Genomic DNA, 19,268 nt, shown 5'->3' with positions numbered 1-19,268 from the left:
AATAAGAAACCGAAGATATAGGAAGGGTGGGGGACAACAGGGCAGCAGCTCAGCAAAGACCTAGCTAGACATGGGCTAAACATGAAGGCGATCAGAGCCGTGTGCTGTCATGTAGCACAAGTGTGCATATTGCAAAGCAGGCAGATAGACGAGAAAAGCGCACAGAAGTAGCAACAGGTGGTTACTACTGCACTCGAAACAGCTTGGCCGCTGATCTAGACTGAGACACGAACGCCTAGACCGGTCTCTGAGGCTTTTAGACACTCAGCAATGATGCAAGTCCTTTTCTTTCACAACTACTCCAGGGAGGGCGCCTTCTCCCCCAGCTTCCTACTGAGGATGGACAGATAAATTGTGGATTTGCACAAGGAGCAAGCCTCTTCCCCGGGAGGAATTCTAATCGCTGAGTAAAGCTGCTCATTCGTGTGAATCCCATTATACCATTTTCCTGTTCACAGGAAAGAATGTGGTTTCATTGAAAAGAGTTTGTTCTGGATGTGCTGTGCAATTCACAGCTACTTAGCTAACCCCTGTCCAGACCAGGCAGAAGCATTCGGTCCCTGAAGGAGGACTTGGCTCAAAGGGCATCCTATGGAGACTTTCAAGTAAGGTCAGTGACAGACCACGGCCACATTCAGTGAAGTGACTAATGCTTCCCTGGCTTCCCACAGCTCCCTGGGAGACCTGGCTCCCCAGGTGGCCCAGAGGAAGGGCCAAGCCGGCCGGCCACTGTGGACCACTTAAGTCAGGATTGCAATTCACCTTGGACCGGGGACTCCAGCCCTCCGGTAGGCTGGGCGTTTTGCTCCCGCCCTCCTGTTGATGACATCATGTTTGGAGTTGAGTTGCGGCTTAAAAAGCAGCTTGGGGGCAGCCGGCAGCCTACACTGCGAGCGCGGCGTGGTTCCAGGTTGCACGCACGCGGTGCTGGTGCGCCCCAGTCAGCTCCTAGCGCCTGGCAGCCCCAGAGCGAGTGGCAGATTTGAGCCGCCGGGCAAAGATGCCCCACTGCAACCTGCGCGCGGCGGCCGTCCTCCTTCTCGTGATCCTAAAGGAACAGCCTTCCAGCTCTGCCCCACTCAACGGTAAAGTTTCTTTTTTCTTTTCTTTTCTTTTTTTTAAAGAGTCGCGCACACTCAGACTCTCAACCATGCCTGAGCAGAAGGATCTCCTGCCAGGCTCTTGCAAGATAAAATAAAATCACTACCGAGGGAGCAGGGAAGGAGCTGTGTAGGTAGCACATTTTCAGGGAAGAAATGCCCACTTCTCAGTATGCACGACCTACTGAGGTTGGAGACACGTTGCCTTTTTGATGGTGTTTTGTGCACCGTTGGCATTACTCGTTTGCCTTTTTTCTGAGCGCCACTAGCTTTGGAGATGGTGCTTGGAAACTTGCTAGGCAGAATCCCGGAACCACCTGCAGAGCGCTGAGAAATGACAGGCTTCTTGAGTAGTGCGACCCGCAAGAAGCAAGAAGCTGGAGTCCGGCTGATCTTCAGAACCTTCAGGGGCAGTTAACCAGCAGGCTTCACCTCTATGTTAAAGGGATAAGGTAGCAGCCCATCCTTAATCATTGTCTTTCCCCTAGAGGACTCCATTTCCCGGAACCTACACGTGTGTGCACGTGCACCCCCTATTTCTGATTGTAAAAAGGTGCTGAACTCCAGAGGGCAAGGGTGCTGAGGGTGCCGCGTGGGGTGTCCGGCTGAGGTGGGAAGAGGAACCTGAGCTGTGGGCTCGTGTCCAAAGCCTGGTTAATTAACTCCTTTGGAACAAGACAGGGAGAGCAAGCTTTAGCCTGCCTCTCTCTCAGCTGCTTTTCTCAGGGAGAGGTCAGTGGCTAGGTCCTGTTGGTGACAATCTCCACATCGTGGAGATACTTGTGGGTGTCCAGTTCCTGGGTTGCAACATTTATACAAAGGACCCTAATGGCTGAACCCCACCCCATCCGCCGGTAGGAAGCAGGGAGAGAGCATCGGTCCTGCTCAGTGGTGTCAGAGCTCTCCACTCGGTCCTCCACCTCCTGGGAGGTCACTGTACCTGTGGGGAAGGCTGGACCTGTGGGCAACAAACTACCCCTTCGCTGAATCTTCATCTACTGGCTGGCAAGGTCTGCCTACTCACTTCCATTCAGTCAGGAAGAGGCAGGAGGTGGGAGAAATCTCCAAAAATAAGGATCAGTTTTGAAAATGGCGAGCTTTGACTAACTGCTAACTCTCCAGAAACCCATGGAGACTGACGTTCACCAGAAATCTTAGTACTGAGCACCTCCCACAAAGGAGAGGGGAGCTGTCTATTGATCTTGGGGCGCCCTCTCTGACAGTTACTCCCCATTCTCCCTCTTGTTGCCCCCCTTCCCTCCTCATTCTCCAAACTGCCTTAGGGGCAGCTTGCAGTAAAACCCCATTTCCATGGGACACTGAGCAGTCTTACCTGCCTCTAGGTTCTAAGCTTTTGTTCTGCTATTCATCGGGTCTGCTTCTTAGCTGCCTCCGCGGAGAAGTTACAGAGGTGGTCAGAAGGACAGTTACCACCAGGTTGGGACTGGAGAGTTAGCTGAGTAAGAGGGTCAAAGTGTGCTCTGCCTGGTCCTTGGGGGACTGAAATTCCTCACAGTTGGCAGAAATCACTGCCCAAGAAAAGCTCTTGGTCCAGGGGTGGGTGGAGCATAAGGTGAAGCTGAAGGTCTTCTAGGGACAGCTTAGAGCTCTTTGTTCCTATGGCTGAGGGCCATTTCAGTGACCTGAAGGTAGAGCATAGGACAGGCTCACACTGCCTGGATGCAGTGCCATTAGCCCTTGGAAGCTGCTGGCACCCAAGGCAGAAAGCAGGTAGGGCAGGACCCTGAACACCTACCTGGTCTGGACTTTGCTGAATACCCATTCCTCGGGGCATCTCCCTGCCCAGTGCCAGCTGGGTTTGCAGGTTCCAACAGGCACTGCAGAACTACCCAAACCCAGCCATTTTTGGAAAGGTAATGGAGGAGTTTGACACCCCCCACCCCTAGGAAGTTACTGAAATTCACAGGAACTTGGCACATGGGCAGAGACTCTTAGTAGACACATGGTTCGAGACAGGTCACTTTACATCACCTGCAAAAATGAAACTCTTCTCTTTCATTGTTGGATATCAATAAAGAGTGCTTGATTCTACAAAGCCCAAAGGGGACAATATAAATGTGTTTTCTAAAGGTACGGAGAAACTCAAAGAATTACTTAAAAGAATCCAAAACGGTTGTCCTAGAAGGCAAATAAATGACAAGTGACTTTTAGTGGGCTGACATTTGCTAAAAAGCCTTGTAGAGCCATCTGACTCTAAACTACAGATGCCTCATTTGATCAAATTAACTCTGAAAATTAAAAATAAAATTAACACGGAGGCAAAGACATCAGACAAGGCAATAATAGCAGGAATGAGGCAAAAGGAGATAAAAATCAACATTGAAAAGAAAGAAAGAAAAAGCAAGGTTCTCTTCCAGCTTTTAGAAACCACCATTGGCTTGAGTAGGAAATTGTTGCTCATGGGGAGTGGTCAGGTCCTTGACACTACATTTTATTAAGAGACAAAGGTGAGGCCAGTTCTTAGTCTTCCAGCTGCTTCTCCCAACCACAGACACTCAGATATACCAGGAGAGAGCACCCAGCAGTTGCACTATCCCTAGCTGGATGTGTCCCCCAGTGTATAGGGAGATGCATCTCAGCTTGGGGTACCAGTCTTCTTCCACAAGGAAGGTGGAAGTGGGCAGGCTGGGTGACAAGGGCAGAGTCTTGCAACAACTGTTTAAAGATGTCACTGGATGGGGGGAATGAAGGACCCATGTGAGGGGTGAGAGGGCTGGGAGGTGGTGGGTGGCTTGGCTTATGTTCCCGGCAGAATTTCTCCTCCACATTCCTGCCACTGCCGGCAGTACAGCTCAGATTAGGATGGCAGCTCCCCTGGGGGGAAACCATCTTCCATTCGCAGGTAGTTTTCTGCTCTCTGGATACCGATGTGAGAAGTTCTCCATGATATGTTGTTGAGTGGAAAAAACCAAGATGCTAAACAGTGTGTCTAGTAGGGGAGGTGGGAGAATACATGGGTGTCTGGCCCACCATCACCCCATAGACAAGGTGTCTATGGAAGAGGGAAGGGACAGTGGGAGAGAATTCTTTCACTGAATGAATACTTCGATTGCTTCTGGGTTTCAATTCACATGGAATGGAATTCCCTGCCCGGTTAATAATGTTTGACATTTCTAAGATGTCTGGGGTGGCATCTATTCCAGATGCCCCCTGCTGAGTCCACAAACACCCCTACAAACTCCCTATCCTAAGCTCTGTGTGAAGCACAGCTCTGAGGAGTCATGGTTCTGGCTTCACGTCAGAAGTTTTTATTTGGGGACAGGACACTGGCTTCCTTCTCAGTCTTGCCCACTTGGAAACCAAATGTGCAGGGTCTTCCTGGCTCTGTCATCTCCACTGCATTGCACTTACTTCTTTCCCTCTGTTCTTTACAGGATCCAAGTGGACCTATGTTGGTAAGTAGAGATTTTAAATATATTTATTAGGCAATAACCATATTTAATTAGAAACTTGGTAGAGGTTGTTGGGGGCATGGGGGTGCTTGGGGGAAGCTGTGCATCGCTAGAGAGTGGCTCCTCATGAGAGTTACGTTGTGTCTTCTCCCCAAGCAGAAAGCTTGCTCCAGGGGGCACTTGAACTGTGAGACTCAGCATTGAGATTTCCAAATTCCAGTAAGAATTTCTCCCAGACCTCCCGTTGCAGGGGCTGTGGCAGGAGAGAACCCTTCCTCCTCTCTAGACGTCTTTCCTACAACAAACAAAGAAGAAAAGGCTCCTTTCGCAAAGCTTGGCCCAGGCCCTAGAACTTAAGCTGTCAGTGGATCTGAAATTAACTTCTTGTGGCCATGTTGTCAGCAAGCCACGGATGCAGAGATGATGGGCAGTCCTGAGTGAAGAGGAGGCTTGACTAACGTTAAATACGGTCCAGGGTTTCTGTGGGCCTGGGTCAAGAACGCGTTAGTCAGCCTGGCTAGCCTGCAAGACAGTAGCTGGGGCTACATTGTTGCAGTGAACGGGCAATGTCGCCACTGGCTGGAGTGAGAACTGGAAGGCAGGGCGCTTGGTTGGTCCTCTGGCGAGTGCAGGAATGTTCGTGATATTTTGATAGGGACAGGGTCATGGACACTGCACATGATACAGCGTGGAAGTGACCTTACTGGCCCTGGGAGGTGAAGAAAGCAGAGGTGTTCTGCTCACGTTAAAGCCAGGAAATGCAACAGCTACAGGTAGTGACAGTCAGGGATATTGATTATGAAAGAAGAAGCATACTGCAGAGAAGTCTGACCTTCATGTGCAAAGATTAGTCTGGACACTCCTGGGAGCCCAGAAGTCACTGAATCAAAAGGCACGTTCTCCCAGGCCCAGCCTGCAGGCGCTCTGCCCCCCCCCCCCAGCACTGCATAGCTCCACTGTTACTAACGTCCTTTTATGTGCTTATTATGTGCGAGGAACGTTACCAGGTAGCTGGGTAATTAGAAGGGTATGCTGAGCTCTCTAGCTTGGAATTACTAAAGTTCATAATTCAGAGCAGAACATAATAGGTAGTAACAGCACATTGCTAATGAATGGTCCAGAGCTGATTGTCAGAGGAGAGAGCCAGAGCTGGGGAGTTCCAGAGACTTCCTGAAGGAACCAGGCAGCCTTCTATCTAGGCCTTAAAAGAATGGGAGGATTGGGGAAGGTGGCAGATGTACCGTCGGCCCAGGTGCTAAGGGCACCCCGTGGACAGAGGGCAGGCTGAGCAAGCTGAGATTTGAAGGAAGTGCATGGAGACGGGGTTCTAGAAGAGTCATGGCTTTGCAGGTCAGAAAGAGTCCAGCAGGAGAGGTCAGGATATTCCAGCTTGTTCTGCGTGCAGTGGGGCAGGACAGGGAGCTGATCTGGGTGTTAGGAGAAGGCACTGGGCAGACGGAAGGGATACGGGAAAGTGCTGGGTCTTTGTGGAAACTCTGCTCTGTTCCCTGTCTTTACAAAAGGGCAGGGTGAGAATCCACCAAAGAAAGAGTATACAGAGTTTGGCTGCAGGGGCCCATCAGACAGACTCTGTGTGTGTGTGTGTGTGTGTGTGTGTGTGTGTGTGTGTGTGTGTGTGTGTGTGCAGCACAATAGAAGATAGGTGCTTGGATTCTGTGTTTCTCAGTAAGCCATTTGGGCCCTCTGGGCTTCACCTGCTCCATCTGCAACCCTGAGGGTGGAGTTATCTAGACCAGTGCTCCTTGGACTACATCTTGGTATCAACTACATCAGAATCTTCTGGGGTTCCCTCTGAAAATGCAAGTTTCTGGGTTTCAGCCTTATGTAAGGAGGGACCTGAGAAACCTGCATTAAAAAAAAACATTCCCCCAAAAGATATCTCTCTCTCTCTCTCTCTCTCTCTTTCTCTCGTGTGATCTAACTCTCAAGACCTCTAGAATCTAGATGAGCACTGCCCACTGAGAAACTCTAGGCCTGAGAGAGTCTCATGAATACCACTAAAGGACCCTGTGCAGACGTTTCTCAAAGAGCCTTCTAGGCCAAGAGTTAGCGCTGACTTGCCCCACCAATTCTGCTAGCATTTCAAACACAGTGGAAACAAAAGTTGAGTCTCTGCAAGGCTCCCTGCATCTCTGCCGCTGTCCCCCTGCACCTCTGCCGCAGTCCCCCTGCACCTCTGCCGCTGTCCCCCTGCACCTCTGCCGCAGTCCCCCTGCACCTCTGCCGCTGTCCCCCTGCACCTCTGCCGCAGTCCCCCCCGCACCTCTGCCGCAGTCCCCCCGCACCTCTGCCGCAGTCCCCCCCCCCCCGCACCTCTGCCGCAGTCCCCCCGCACCTCTGCCGCAGTCCCCCCGCACCTCTGCCGCAGTCCCCCTGCACCTCTGCCGCTGTCCCCCTGCACCTCTGCCCCTGTCCCCCTGCACCTCTGCCCCTGTCCCCCTGCACCTCTGCCGCTGTCCCCCTGCACCTCTGCCGCTGTCCCCCTGCACCTCTGCCGCAGTCCCCTGCATCTCTGCCGCAGTCCCCTGCATCTCTGCCGCTGTCCCCCTGCACCTCTGCCGCAGTCCCCCTGCACCTCTGCCGCTGTCCCCCTGCACCTCTGCCGCTGTCCCCCTGCACCTCTGCCGCAGTCCCCCTGCACCTCTGCCGCTGTCCCCCTGCACCTCTGCCGCAGTCCCCCTGCACCTCTGCCGCTGTCCCCCTGCACCTCTGCCGCTGTCCCTCTGCATCTCTGCCGCAGTCCCCCTGCACCTCTGCCGCAGTCCCCCTGCACCTCTGCCGCAGTCCCCCTGCATCTCTGCCGCAGTCCCCTGCACCTCTGCCGCAGTCCCCCTGCATCTCTGCCGCAGTCCCCTGCATCTCTGCCGCAGTCCCCTGCATCTCTGCCGCAGTCCCCCTGCATCTCTGCCGCAGTCCCCCTGCACCTCTGCCGCTGTCCCCCTGCACCTCTGCCGCTGTCCCCCTGCACCTCTGCCGCTGTCCCCCTGCACCTCTGCCGCAGTCCCCCTGCACCTCTGCCGCTGTCCCCCCCGCACCTCTGCCGCAGTCCCCCTGCACCTCTGCCGCTGTCCCCCTGCATCTCTGCCGCAGTCCCCCTGCACCTCTGCCGCTGTCCCCCTGCACCTCTGCCGCAGTCCCCCCCGCACCTCTGCCGCAGTCCCCCTGCACCTCTGCCGCTGTCCCCCTGCGCCTCTGCCGCAGTCCCCCTGCACCTCTGCCGCAGTCCCCCTGCACCTCTGCCGCTGTCCCCCTGCACCTCTGCCGCAGTCCCCCCCCCGCACCTCTGCCGCAGTCCCCCTGCATCTCTGCCGCAGTCCCCCTGCACCTCTGCCGCAGTCCCCCCCCCCGCACCTCTGCCGCAGTCCCCCTGCATCTCTGCCGCAGTCCCCCCCCTGCATCTCTGCCGCTGTCCCCCTGCATCTCTGCCGCTGTCCCCCAATTTCAGGCCGAGTGAGGCGGGAGTAGTCACATCACTTGCAGAGGCCAACAGCCTTGTTCCAGAAGGGCTTCTTTGTGTAGCCGTTTGGCCTGGCCCAGGACTGCTCTTCCTGATCGCTATCCCTGGACAGCCCTCTGCCTGCTGCACTGTGCAGTCAGAGTGGCTCTGTGATGAGGACAAAAGCAAAATCTGATGACACATGGCCAAGAGCCCTGATAAAGCTAGCCTTGGCTTTTGTTTTGGTTGCTTTGGAGACAGGGTCTCTTGTTAGCCCAGGATGGCTTCCAAACTCACTATGTAGCTGAGGATGAGTTTGAATTCTGATCCTCTTGCCTCTGTCCCTGGAGAGGTGAGATTGCAGGCCTGTGCCACTATGTCCAATTTATATGGCATTGGGGATTAAATGTGGGCCTTTGTGCATGTACTTTACTAACAGGGCAACAAACCCAGCCCAAACATGATTTCCAGTAGTGGTGCACAGTCATCCCTCAGAGGGGATGAACGCAAAGGGCAGAAGGAGGATAGGTCAGGAGGCAACAGGTCCAGGCCGGCAGCTGGCAGTTGGCACCTGTGCCCAGAAACACATGGGTAGAGAGTAGGCCCAGCACTGGTGCCGGAGGGAAGTGGTTTCCCATCAGTAAGGGCTGAACTGAACAGGGCAAGCCCACCCAGCGCTGTGCGCTGACTTCCCAGGGTCTAGAACCGAGCACATAGCTACACTGAATCACCTCGCTCCAGGCTTCGGGTTGACTACTGCACATGGTGGAACTTGTAGAAGTATGTGGAAAAAGAATTCGCCTCCTATCCCTGGCACTCAGCCTCATGGCTGACCTCACAGTGGATCTCCAGACACAGGACCATCTTCCAGCCAAGATGGACTAAGTCCTGCCCTGACCTGGGCTGGCATTAGAATTTTGAGGCTCAGTTATAAGAGAGGAAAGGTGCTAGAGCCTGCCCCTACCCACCAGCCCTGTAGAGCTGAGCACCTGACCTGCTCAACTGCTGAGTGACTGACTTGCAAGTTAGCCTGCCATGTGAGCAGAGGACAAACCCCAGTCCAGGAAAGTATCTCTGCAGCTGAAAGTCAGAAGAAGGGGTGTTCTGAGGTGGTGAGGTGACTGGGAAGTGATATCAGGGGTAGCTGGGTGTATTCAGTTCCTTGACATGGGTACTGTGTTTGGTTTATGAAAATTCACCAATCTGTTGGCTTATGATGCATGCACTTGCTTGTATGTACCTTAGGTTCAATGCAAAGAGTGAACATTTCCAGCTAGCTGGTAGAGTCGTTTCCCCCAGATAGTCAGGTTTTGATAGTCTTATGTCAAGAAAACAACAAAAATCCCATTGTGGGCTGGCGAGATGGCTCAGCAGGCGAAGGTGTCTACAGCTAAGCCTGACCATCTCTGAGTTTGCTCAGGTGGGATCCACATGGTGGAATGAGAGAACCAACTCCTGCAAGTGGTCTTCTGATTTCTATATATGCACCATGGCACATGTACGGGTATGCACACACATACGCACACGCACATACGCACACACACATCCAGTGTGTTTTGAAACAATGGAGCAACCAAAAGGAATGTCAGTGCTGGAAATGAGCCAAGAGCACAGAATGGTCACGGTGTCGACATCTGGTGGTACCAGACCTTGGTGTGTTGTCTACAGATTTAGGCTATTTTGGAAAGAGATTCGGGAAAAAAAGATGACCCTTAAAGACACCATGATGTTGGGGTACGTGGACACCAAGGCCTCCCCTGGAGAATTCCACTTCTGTCCAAGTCATCACCCCACAGAGCCTCTGTGTTGCTTGTCTCTCTATCTTGACGTGTGGGATTTGGGATCAATGGGGCTTGACTGTGTTGGGGGCCATGGTGGGCTGCAGTAGAATACAGTCTTCCTGCTCAGCTCAGTGATCGCTTGGACAGTTGACTTGGGGAAGATTTGGTGTGTCCCAGGCACTGACGTGCGTTTCCAATACCGCTTTCTTTCTCCATGCCTCCATTCCTCCTGCACACAACAGAATCTCCATACTAAAGGGTTTTCTCTTTAGGCATGTCTCATCTAGTCAAGTGCTTACCATGCAAACATGAAGACCTGAGTTCTATCCCTAGCTGGGAGTGGCGACATTTGTAATCCAAGTGCTGGGAAGACAGAGGCAGGCAGATCCCTGGGGCTTACTGGCCAGCTAGCCTAGTCCAGTTGCTTAACCCAGGTCCCATTGAGAGACTCAAAAAAAAAAAAAAACTTAACAGAGTCTAAAGAGGAACCATTGGGACTGACCCTAGCTTTTACATCCATGTGCACACATGTGTGCATGCTCATTTTGCACACACATGAACATGAACCCACATAGAGAATTCCCTTTGGCAATCAGGCTGGGATCCTCCATAGCAGCAGACACCGTGTTCACATCCTTCACGTCTTTCAGGCCCTGCCTCCACCTGCCCTCTGCCTGCCTCTGCTGGCGTACAAAGCTCCTGCCAACGCATGTGCCCTGGGGCCCTGCACGCTCTCTCTAAGCCCTTCTTAGCCTTTAAGACCCAGAAATGGAACACAGGAAAGCAGTCTTGAAAGCAAACTTTTCTTTTTACCCTAAAGCAGGCCTACCCTCAAAATGCAGTAATAAGAGCAGGCCTGAAGATACCAAAGGAAGGGCCAAAAATGGCAGCTGGGGGCACACTCAATTACAAGGCAGATTTAATTAAGGGGGTACATGCCTTTCTCCCGTGTCCCGCAGCTGCCAACCTAAGCGTGAAGAAGAGACCCAAAGTATTCTTTGGAGAGCTGGAAAAGGCCAGGCATGTTTTTCTATTGGAGAACCTAACCTTGTCCCTGTATTGGGGGATTTTCTTGAGACCAGCAATCTGACCTGCTCTCGTTTATTAAATATGGGCTCCAGTCCCAGTTACTGCTAATTAAAGCCGTGGCATGCAGGGTCTGTTGGGATGTGGTGTGGTCTGCCCACTCGCAATGAGCCTCATCTTTCCCGGGTTGCAGAATTGGGGCTTGAGTGTATCCCGGAGGCTTTTGGTTCGCTTCTCCCCAAATTTCTGCACCTTAATGACGACCGCTGGCCTTAGAGAGGACAGAGATGGCAGTATTCATCCCTCCAGTTGGGTGTGATGACTGGGTGGGCTGTTTGGCAGAAAACTAGGGTGTAGAAGTCTGGAGATTCCCAAAGCTGGCAGACCTTGGATGTATCCACTGGGTCACTTTCTGGCTGACTGGAGCAGGAAAGTAATTTGGGTGCTCTGTGCCTCAGTTCCTTTGCTATAGCACCGGGAGTGATAGGAGCTAACTCAGCTTGTCGCAAAACATGGTCCTTGAGCCAATATCATCAGCATTAATGTGACCATTAGATAGGCAGGTTCTTGGCCCTGCCCCAGGCCTACCCCACTAAGTCAGGAACTCTGCTGGGTAGGTTCAGCCATCATTTTAGCAAACCCTTTGTATGAGTCTGGTGTGTACTCAGATTTGAGAAGGACCCTGGGCTTCGCAGGGCTGTGGTAAAGATCAAATAAGATAATGGAAAGAAGCTGGCTTAAAGCTGAAAGCCTTGACCTTGTCTATTCTAATACCTGATAACACCAGAGCGCCTAGTGTTCTCTCTCTCTCTCTCTCTCTCTCTCTCTCTCTCTCTCTCTCTCCCTCCCTCCCTCCCTCCCCCTCCCTCTTCCTCCCTCTACCCCCCTCTCTGAACTGTGTTTTTTTTATAGTCAGTAGATACCTTGTATTCTAATTAAACAAAGGATATTTTTTCGAGAAGAGTTAGACAAAAACATATAAGAACCTCTCCTCCCAGAATGTTCTTTCTGGCTTTGTCCTTCAGACCAGGGTGAAGGTAGATCTAATCCTGTGCTTTCTTGGCACCTAGACACCACGTATCTGGTTGCACATCAAAGGTCACTTCAGCCAAGCACCAATTTTCCAGAAAGCAAGTCCATCTTGGGTGCCTGAGCCCAAGAATAAAAATGAACTTGACCTAGGGCTGATGGGGCTCTGAGCTGCATATGCCTAGATCCATGCACAATCTTCACAGCTAGAGAAGAGCCTTGCATGGTTTCCTATGAACTTGACTAAAAGGGAGCCTTAACTTGGCAAAGGACTGAATCAAAACTGTTGTGTGTCTGTGTCTGTCTGTCTGTCTGTGCATGTGTGCATGTGTGCATGTGCGTGTGTGTGTCTCAGTTCCAGGCAGGCGCTAACAGGTCTGGTTCCTATGAATGTGTCATTGTGACAACGACTAAGAAAAACACTTTTTTACAGAAAAGACCTCACTGTGTAGCTCTGGCTGGCCCTGAACTGACTGCATCAACCACACTGGTTTCACAGCTTCCAGCAGCTGTCTTCTTTCCTCTGGGCCTGAGTGAGGCATGGCGTCATGTTATCAGGGTAGAGATGGTGTGCTGAGGCAGGCGGCTCCCCTCCTGGCTGCCAGGGAGTATTACATATGTCCTTCTCAGACCCTCACTAGCCTTTCTCCAACCAGTCTTCCCGCCGAGAGCTCGTTAAGCCATGAACACCCCGAGGGATCCCTCTATTCATGGCGGTATTGTTCTGGTGAGATGCTCACCTCTCCACAGTACCACCCACTGGGGGGGGCTAGACCTTCAATACATGAGTCTTCGGGGGACACGTCAAATCCAAACCTCAGGAGCAAGGAAGAAAATGGGGCACAGAATGCTTTAGGGAAACCCACAGTCTGCGAGGGAAACCAGGAGGGAAAATGCTTTGCTCCGTTAATATGATCATTTTCTAACCTTCCCCTGCCAGGCAGCCCCACAGTGAAGGAGCCCAGGCATCCCAGGCAGACTTTCCCAGGGCAGCACCATGGGATGAGGGTTTAGCAAGTCCACTTGCCATGGCCACAGACCCTATTTTATTGGTTCCCCACATTTTAGCATTTCTTAAACTAAGATAAATTCTTTTTTTTAAAGATTTATTTATTTAACGTACGTTGGGGTTTTGCCTGCATGTATGTCTGTATGAGGGTGTCGGATACCCTGGAACTGGAGTTATAGATGGTTGTGAACTGCCATGTGGGTGCAGGAAATTGAAGCCAGGCTCTTTGGAAGAGCAGTCAGTGTTCTAAACCACTTAAGCCATCTCTACAGTCTCCCAAGATAGATCTTTTTGAGACAAGAGTCTCACTGTTATCTGAAGCTCGTGATTCTCCTGCCTCAACTTGCTGAGTTCTGGGATTAGAGGCATGGACAACCCATTGATCTTTTGGGCATGGATCTTGTCATCAGTGACTTCTAGAACCATGAAAATATGGTGGTTGTTTCACAAATATTCACGGAGAAACAGAGTTCTAGATGCTAGGAATATGGAGGAAGAGGCAGAAATGATAAATTCCAGTGAGTAGTAAAAACAAGGAAGGTCAAAGAATGGGAAAGACCATGGCTTATACACACTCTGCTCACAGTGTCCAGGAAGGGGCCCGTTCGATTTTGAATATAGCTGTACTGAGCGTCCATCAGTTAGAGCTCACACGCTCAGGTAGTGCTGGATACGGAAAGTACTTTTAGCAATGTGATTGATGTGTCTTTTAGGTTTACAGAAGTATCTCTTTACAGAGCAAGCTTTCTGAGTCCCTGCCTGTCATTTGACTTATGCCAACCAGGAAGGAACAAATCTTGGCTGCCACGTCCTTGTGTCTATAAAGGTTGACTCAGAACTGGTATAAGTCTAAGTCAGATGGTTCTGTTTAGCCTGCCTTACCTTTTACAATGCTTTATGCAATCATTTATGTGTGGTTCAGTCAGCTGCGGGACCTCTGGGTGGAACAGGGAAGACCCGTGCAGTTCTCAGAGGGACACGTGCATATTCCACACCAGAAAGGCCTGTCCCTCTGTTCACGCCGCATGGTCCAGCAGAGGTTCCTCGGTCATGATGAGAGCGGGCTTTGCTTGTTGTACCTAAGGGTGACCTTAGCTAATGAGGCCTGGTGCTCTTTCTGAGTCGCCCCTCTTTGGAAACTGCATGAGAAACGCAGAACAAAAAGAGGTGACATTCAAGGCTGTGTGACAAAGCTGTTCTGTAGCAGGTCTGAGGCAGTTTTGTGAGCCACTGTTTCCCTCCTTGGCTTTGGTTACCAGGAAGATCAGAGACAGATTGCAGATTCGGCTTGAATAAATGTCTATATTTATTTATTTATTTTTGGGGCGCAGGGACTAATGTATCCCAGGCTGGCCTCAGACTCACTCGATAACTGAAAATAACCTTGAATTTCTGACCTTTCTGCTTCCACCGCCCAAGCACTGGGGTTGCAGGCATGTGCCACCACACCTGGTTTTATGCAGTGTTGGGGGTTGAACCTAGGACTCCGTGCTGGGCAAGCACAGAGCAACTGAGCTATGTCCCTAGTCAATTAATGTTTGACTTTTTAAAAATTAGTACATTAACGAGCCGGCCACGATCAAAGACTACATATAGGCTTCAATACACCGGAGAGAATCGGTTTACTTCACAGCACAAATGTTTACTGAGTGACTAGTATGCCAAACACTGGGGTGTGGGGAGGAAACAGACAGGCATTGGGGCTGAGCGCTGTTATGGGATTGACAATCTGGAGAGCCAGCAAGGTACAGGTTCTTAAGACACAGAGCAGAAAGCTCCCACCTAGAGTCTTAAGGAAAGGGTTAGAGCAGCGGTTCTCAACCTTCCTAAAGGTGCAACCCTTTAATACAGTTCCTCACACTGTGGTGACCCCCAGCTATAGAATTATTTTGTTGCTACTTCATCATTGTAATTTTGCAACTGTTGTAATCGCAAGGTAACTATCTGATAGGAGGATATCTGATATGTGACCCCTGAGAAAGGGTCGTTTGACCCTCTAAGGGGTCACAACCCACAGGTTAAGAACACTGGATTAGCGCAAGTTCATTGAGGCAGCATGAGCTGAGTCCTAAAGATCATGGAATTGGGGACAAAGGGACAGCCTATACAATGGTCAGCTAGGAGGCTGTATAGTTTGTAAACGACACAGGACTTCAATGATGAGAGAAGGAGCCTGAAGTGAGGCTAGAGTCTGAGGAGCCCTCAGCCAGCTAGGAAGGCTTCAGGAAGCTGCTACTAGAATGTTCTAGGCAGAAGAATCGTGGGAGGGGGTAAACTTTGAGAAGGACCATCTTGGCTGTGGGATGAAGAGTGGTTTGGGTGGAAAATACTGGGCAGGGAGCAGAGGAATGTGAGGAAAGGAGGGCGGGTTCTGGACCAAGGGAACAGCAATGCGGACCTGCCGAAATGTTTTCTCCAGATCCATGGACAGCTAACAGTGCAGCCTGCCTGGGGGTGAGCCCCATTTTCAGCTCTGCCTCCCTGAGTATTCACGTAGGCTCTGGTGGTCACTATTACCTGGATGGATGGGGAAGAGGGAGTGCAGATGCAGCCATCCAGACTGCACCCCCATTTACAAACAAGAAAACAGTTGGCGAGTGGGCTAAGTGGAGCAGAGAGGCTTTGCCCCGCCAGACTCGAGTCTCCTGACTCTCACCGGCATCACTTCTCCAGGGATTGTGCTCTTACATGACACATCACGCTACAGGGGAAATGCAGGGCTTGAGAAAAAAGAAGTAGACCATGTAGACTTGTCAGGAACACGTCCCGCTAAATTAATTCACTTTTCTTCCCCTCAGTGAAATGAAAAGCTTTGGTGGTTGAGGAAAACACAATAGACGAATACATGTTGATGTAAACAAACATTTGGCACAGCTCGCTGTGACAATGCTCGCAGGAAACGTGGATCAAATTGGTGTGACTGCTCAGAGGAGAAACTAGTGCCTCCGAGTCACCACCACCACTCTCAAAATCCGAGGCGGAAATGCAGCTTCCTCTAGAAGCAATCCTTCTGATCTACAAAGCAAATCCAGGACAGCCAGGATTGTTACACAGAGAAACTCTGTGTTGAAAAACCAAAAAAAGAACCAAACCCAAACAACCCTTTTCTGAGGCCTTCCGACTGCAGTGGTCAGTAGGAGTGCAGGGGCTGGGATGAGAGCAGAGTGCAGGATGCGCTTGCATGTAGGAGCAGACCCATGACGAACTGGCCTGCTGGCCTCTATAGGTATGGAGGAGCAGGTCCTGCAGGCGTGAGAAGAGCTGGGTGCAGAGATGGGAGATGAGAGCCTCAGCATGCCCACCCATGTTCACACATGATCTCTTCTCTTGGCTTTACCCCTCTCCTGTCACCTTCATCTCCTACAGTCTCCATAGCCTCCCAGTTTGTTATTGAGTTGCATATCTGGGACTTCACTTATCATTGCCAGGCTCCATCTTAAAGTCATTCCTCTGCTGGCAATTCCCTGGGAGTCTCCACTTTTGATAGACCTGTTGGTGGAATGGGTCCAGCAGCCAGGAAGAGTCAGGGAAGGTCCCATTTCTAAATGGATATCTAGTAGAAGACTTGAGAGGCACAGGGTTTGAGCACAGTCCTTACCCCTAACTGCCTCAGGGAGCATAAGTCCTTGCTTCATGAACTCAGTGACCATTGATGGAGACCTTTCCCCCAAGGACAACTTTTGATCTGGATCTTGCTGTGCAGTGTCCTAGGGCCTTTGAGTGGTCATGGGTCAGTAAGGGGCCATGTGTGTCCAGGAGGAGAGTTACTCAGAGGGTGTGTGACCATGTGCTGAAGGAGATATCCTCCCTCTCCATGCGGGCTGCCCAGCATCCAGGATCTTGTGACTGGCTCAGGGGAGGTCCTCAGAAAACATTCATCTGTGGATACAGCTCTATGATTCAGAAGATGCCATGAGAACATGGCATTTGATCTAGGATGGGAGGGTTTCGAAGGAGACTCTAGTATGGAACGCAATACAATGCTGCTATGCACTAGACATAAAACAAGACACACAGGGAGCCCCAGATGTGTTTGGGGTGAAATAAAAGGGAGAGCTGGCTGTGAAAGGTTGGAGCCTGCTCCTAACTCTTGAAGGGGAAGAACTGAGATTCTCCTGAAAGACCCGAGCTGCATTCATATAGTGCACCTTCTTTAGACTGTTCCGAAATGACACACTGTGGGGCAACTCTTACTCCTGAATTCTGTCACTGGCGCTCTGAGAATTGAAGACAGGCGCCCACGAACTCACAGCTGTGAGTCGCAGCTTTGGTAGATGGTTTCAAAGCCTTTCATTCCCCACGGCACTTCACACCTTTGGGAAAGACTGTTGAAAGGAGCCTATGAATGAACACTGTCAAGTGTGAGAAGTGTCGAAACACCAATTCTTTTCCAATAAAGGGAAAATGGAGGGTGTAGTTACACATAAACACACACATACACATGCACCCACGCAAATACATACTCCATAGTTCTAGAAGTCAGCTATCAGAAAGGACTTCTTCATTATGAAAACAACTAAGCATTGAATCCGCATTCAGAGGTCATTTGAACCTTACAACTTCGTTCACACTCTGGGGAACAGCAGAAAGTTGTCTTTTTGTTTGTTTGTTTGAGGCAGGGTCTCAAGTAGTAGTCCAGGTGGCCTTTAACATACTAGGTGGTCAAGGATGACCCCTGTCTTGACTTCCCAAGTCTGAGATGACAAGTATAAGTCACTACACCTGGTTTCCTGTGGTGCTGGGGACTGAACACAGAACTTACTGTGAGCCAAGCAAGCATGCTATCAACCTAGCTGCACCCCAGGCCACGCTGATGTCTTACATAATCCTATATACTATATATGCCTATATACCCCAGGCCACACTGATGTCTTACATAATCCTATATACTATATATGCCTATATACCCCAGGCCACGCTGATGTCTTACATAATCCTATATACTATATATGCCTATATACCCCAGGCCACGCTGATGTCTTATATATACCCTATATACTATATATACCTATATACCCCAGGCCATGCTGATGTCTTATATACAGGCTATATATTATATATACCTATATACCCCAGGCCACACTGATGTGTTACATATATCCTATATACTATATATACCAATATACCCCAGGCCATGCTGCTGTCTTATATACAATCCCCACTTTTTCTCATTTCTGGGCTCCCCAGGGACTGCTTAAGGGGATGCTTTATGATTTCACAACCACCTCCATTGCTGTTTGTCCCATCCGCTCTCACCTGTCCCCCAGGCTTTATCTCCCAACCACCTCCGATGACCGCCCAGATTGTGTTGAGAGGTTGCTATAGGGGAGTACAAGGCTTGCCACAGTTCCCGGCTCAGTCTTTCTGGTCACTGGCTATATGGGTAGCCATATGTCTTAGGGTTTCTATTGCTGTGATGAAACACCATTACCAAAAAGCAAGTTGAGGGGGAAAGGGTTTATTCAGCTTACACTTCCACATCACGGCTGATCACTGAAGGAAGCCAGGACAGGAAGGGCCGGAACCTGGAGGCCAGAGCTGATGCAGAGGCCATGGAGGAGTGCTGCTTACCAGCTTGCGCCTCATGACTTACTGTCTTCTTTTCTAGAACCCAGGACCACCAGCCTGGGGTGGCTCTATCTACAATGGGCTGGGACCTCGCCCATCAATGATTAATTAAGAAAATGCCTTGCAGCTGAATCCTATGGAGGCATTTTCTTAATTGAGGCTCCCTCCTCTCAGATGACCTTAGCTTGTGTCAAGCTGACATAAAACACCATGTTATTCTATCTTTCTGAGCTCAGTTACCTTATCCACAAAATGAGAGCACGGTACTAGGTTATAGGGTAGCTACACAAATAGAGATAACTCAGAACTCTGGGCCTGCCCTCCACTGTTCTTTTGAATTCAGTTGCACAAGAGTGTGGTCTTGGTTTTTTGCCTGTGTGTTCCCTGGGGCAGCTTTTGTGCCACGACAGCAGAACTGGATTGTGACAGAGACGGTAAAACCTGTGAGGCTGGAAAATCTTCTGATCTAGCTTTTTGTAGGAAAAGTTAGTCAATGTCTTCTCGGGAAGTTGCCCAGGGCATAGTCAATGCTCGGTGAATCATGACTTTGAGGAAAGAACTTTAAACCCACTAGGTTTTGGAGTTAAAAAAAGTTATTTGTGATTGTAGAGCAATGGTTCTCAACCTTCCTAATGCTGTGACCCTTTAATACAGTTCCTCATGTTGTAGTGACCCCTCTCCAACTATAAAATTGTTTTCGTGGCTACTTCATAACTGTAATTTTGCTACTGCTGTGAATCGTAATATAAATATAAAATATGCAGGATATCTGATGTGCAACCCCTATGAAAGGGTCATTTGAACCCCCAGTTGAGAACTACTGGTCTAGAATGACACAAGGCAGTCTCTGTCTTCAAAGGGAATTTAGGGGTTGAAGATGTAGCT

The 19,268-nt window shown here is 50.5% G+C and overlaps 1 protein-coding gene across 6 annotated transcripts in view; it reads left to right on the top strand.

Annotated features, from left to right (window-relative positions):
* The first annotated feature begins 870 nt into the window (after window positions 1–870).
* Window positions 871–19,268, top strand: part of Ca12 (carbonic anhydrase 12) — a 57,541-nt gene continuing 39,143 nt past the window's right edge. For all 6 annotated transcript variants that reach the window (XM_075965409.1, XM_075965408.1, XM_075965407.1 and 3 more), the window contains exons 1-2: window positions 871–1,085; window positions 4,496–4,516. In XM_075965409.1, the coding sequence (XP_075821524.1) occupies window positions 1,001–1,085; window positions 4,496–4,516 (106 nt within the window). In that variant the 5' untranslated portion in view covers window positions 871–1,000. The remainder of the gene's footprint in view (window positions 1,086–4,495; window positions 4,517–19,268) is intronic.

The sequence above is a fragment of the Microtus pennsylvanicus genome, chromosome 3, assembly GCF_037038515.1.
Source record: "Microtus pennsylvanicus isolate mMicPen1 chromosome 3, mMicPen1.hap1, whole genome shotgun sequence".
NCBI classification, from domain to species: Eukaryota; Metazoa; Chordata; class Mammalia; order Rodentia; family Cricetidae; genus Microtus; species Microtus pennsylvanicus.
The sequence above is the reverse complement of the archived record's forward strand: the minus strand, read 5'-3'. Positions and strand labels throughout refer to the sequence as shown.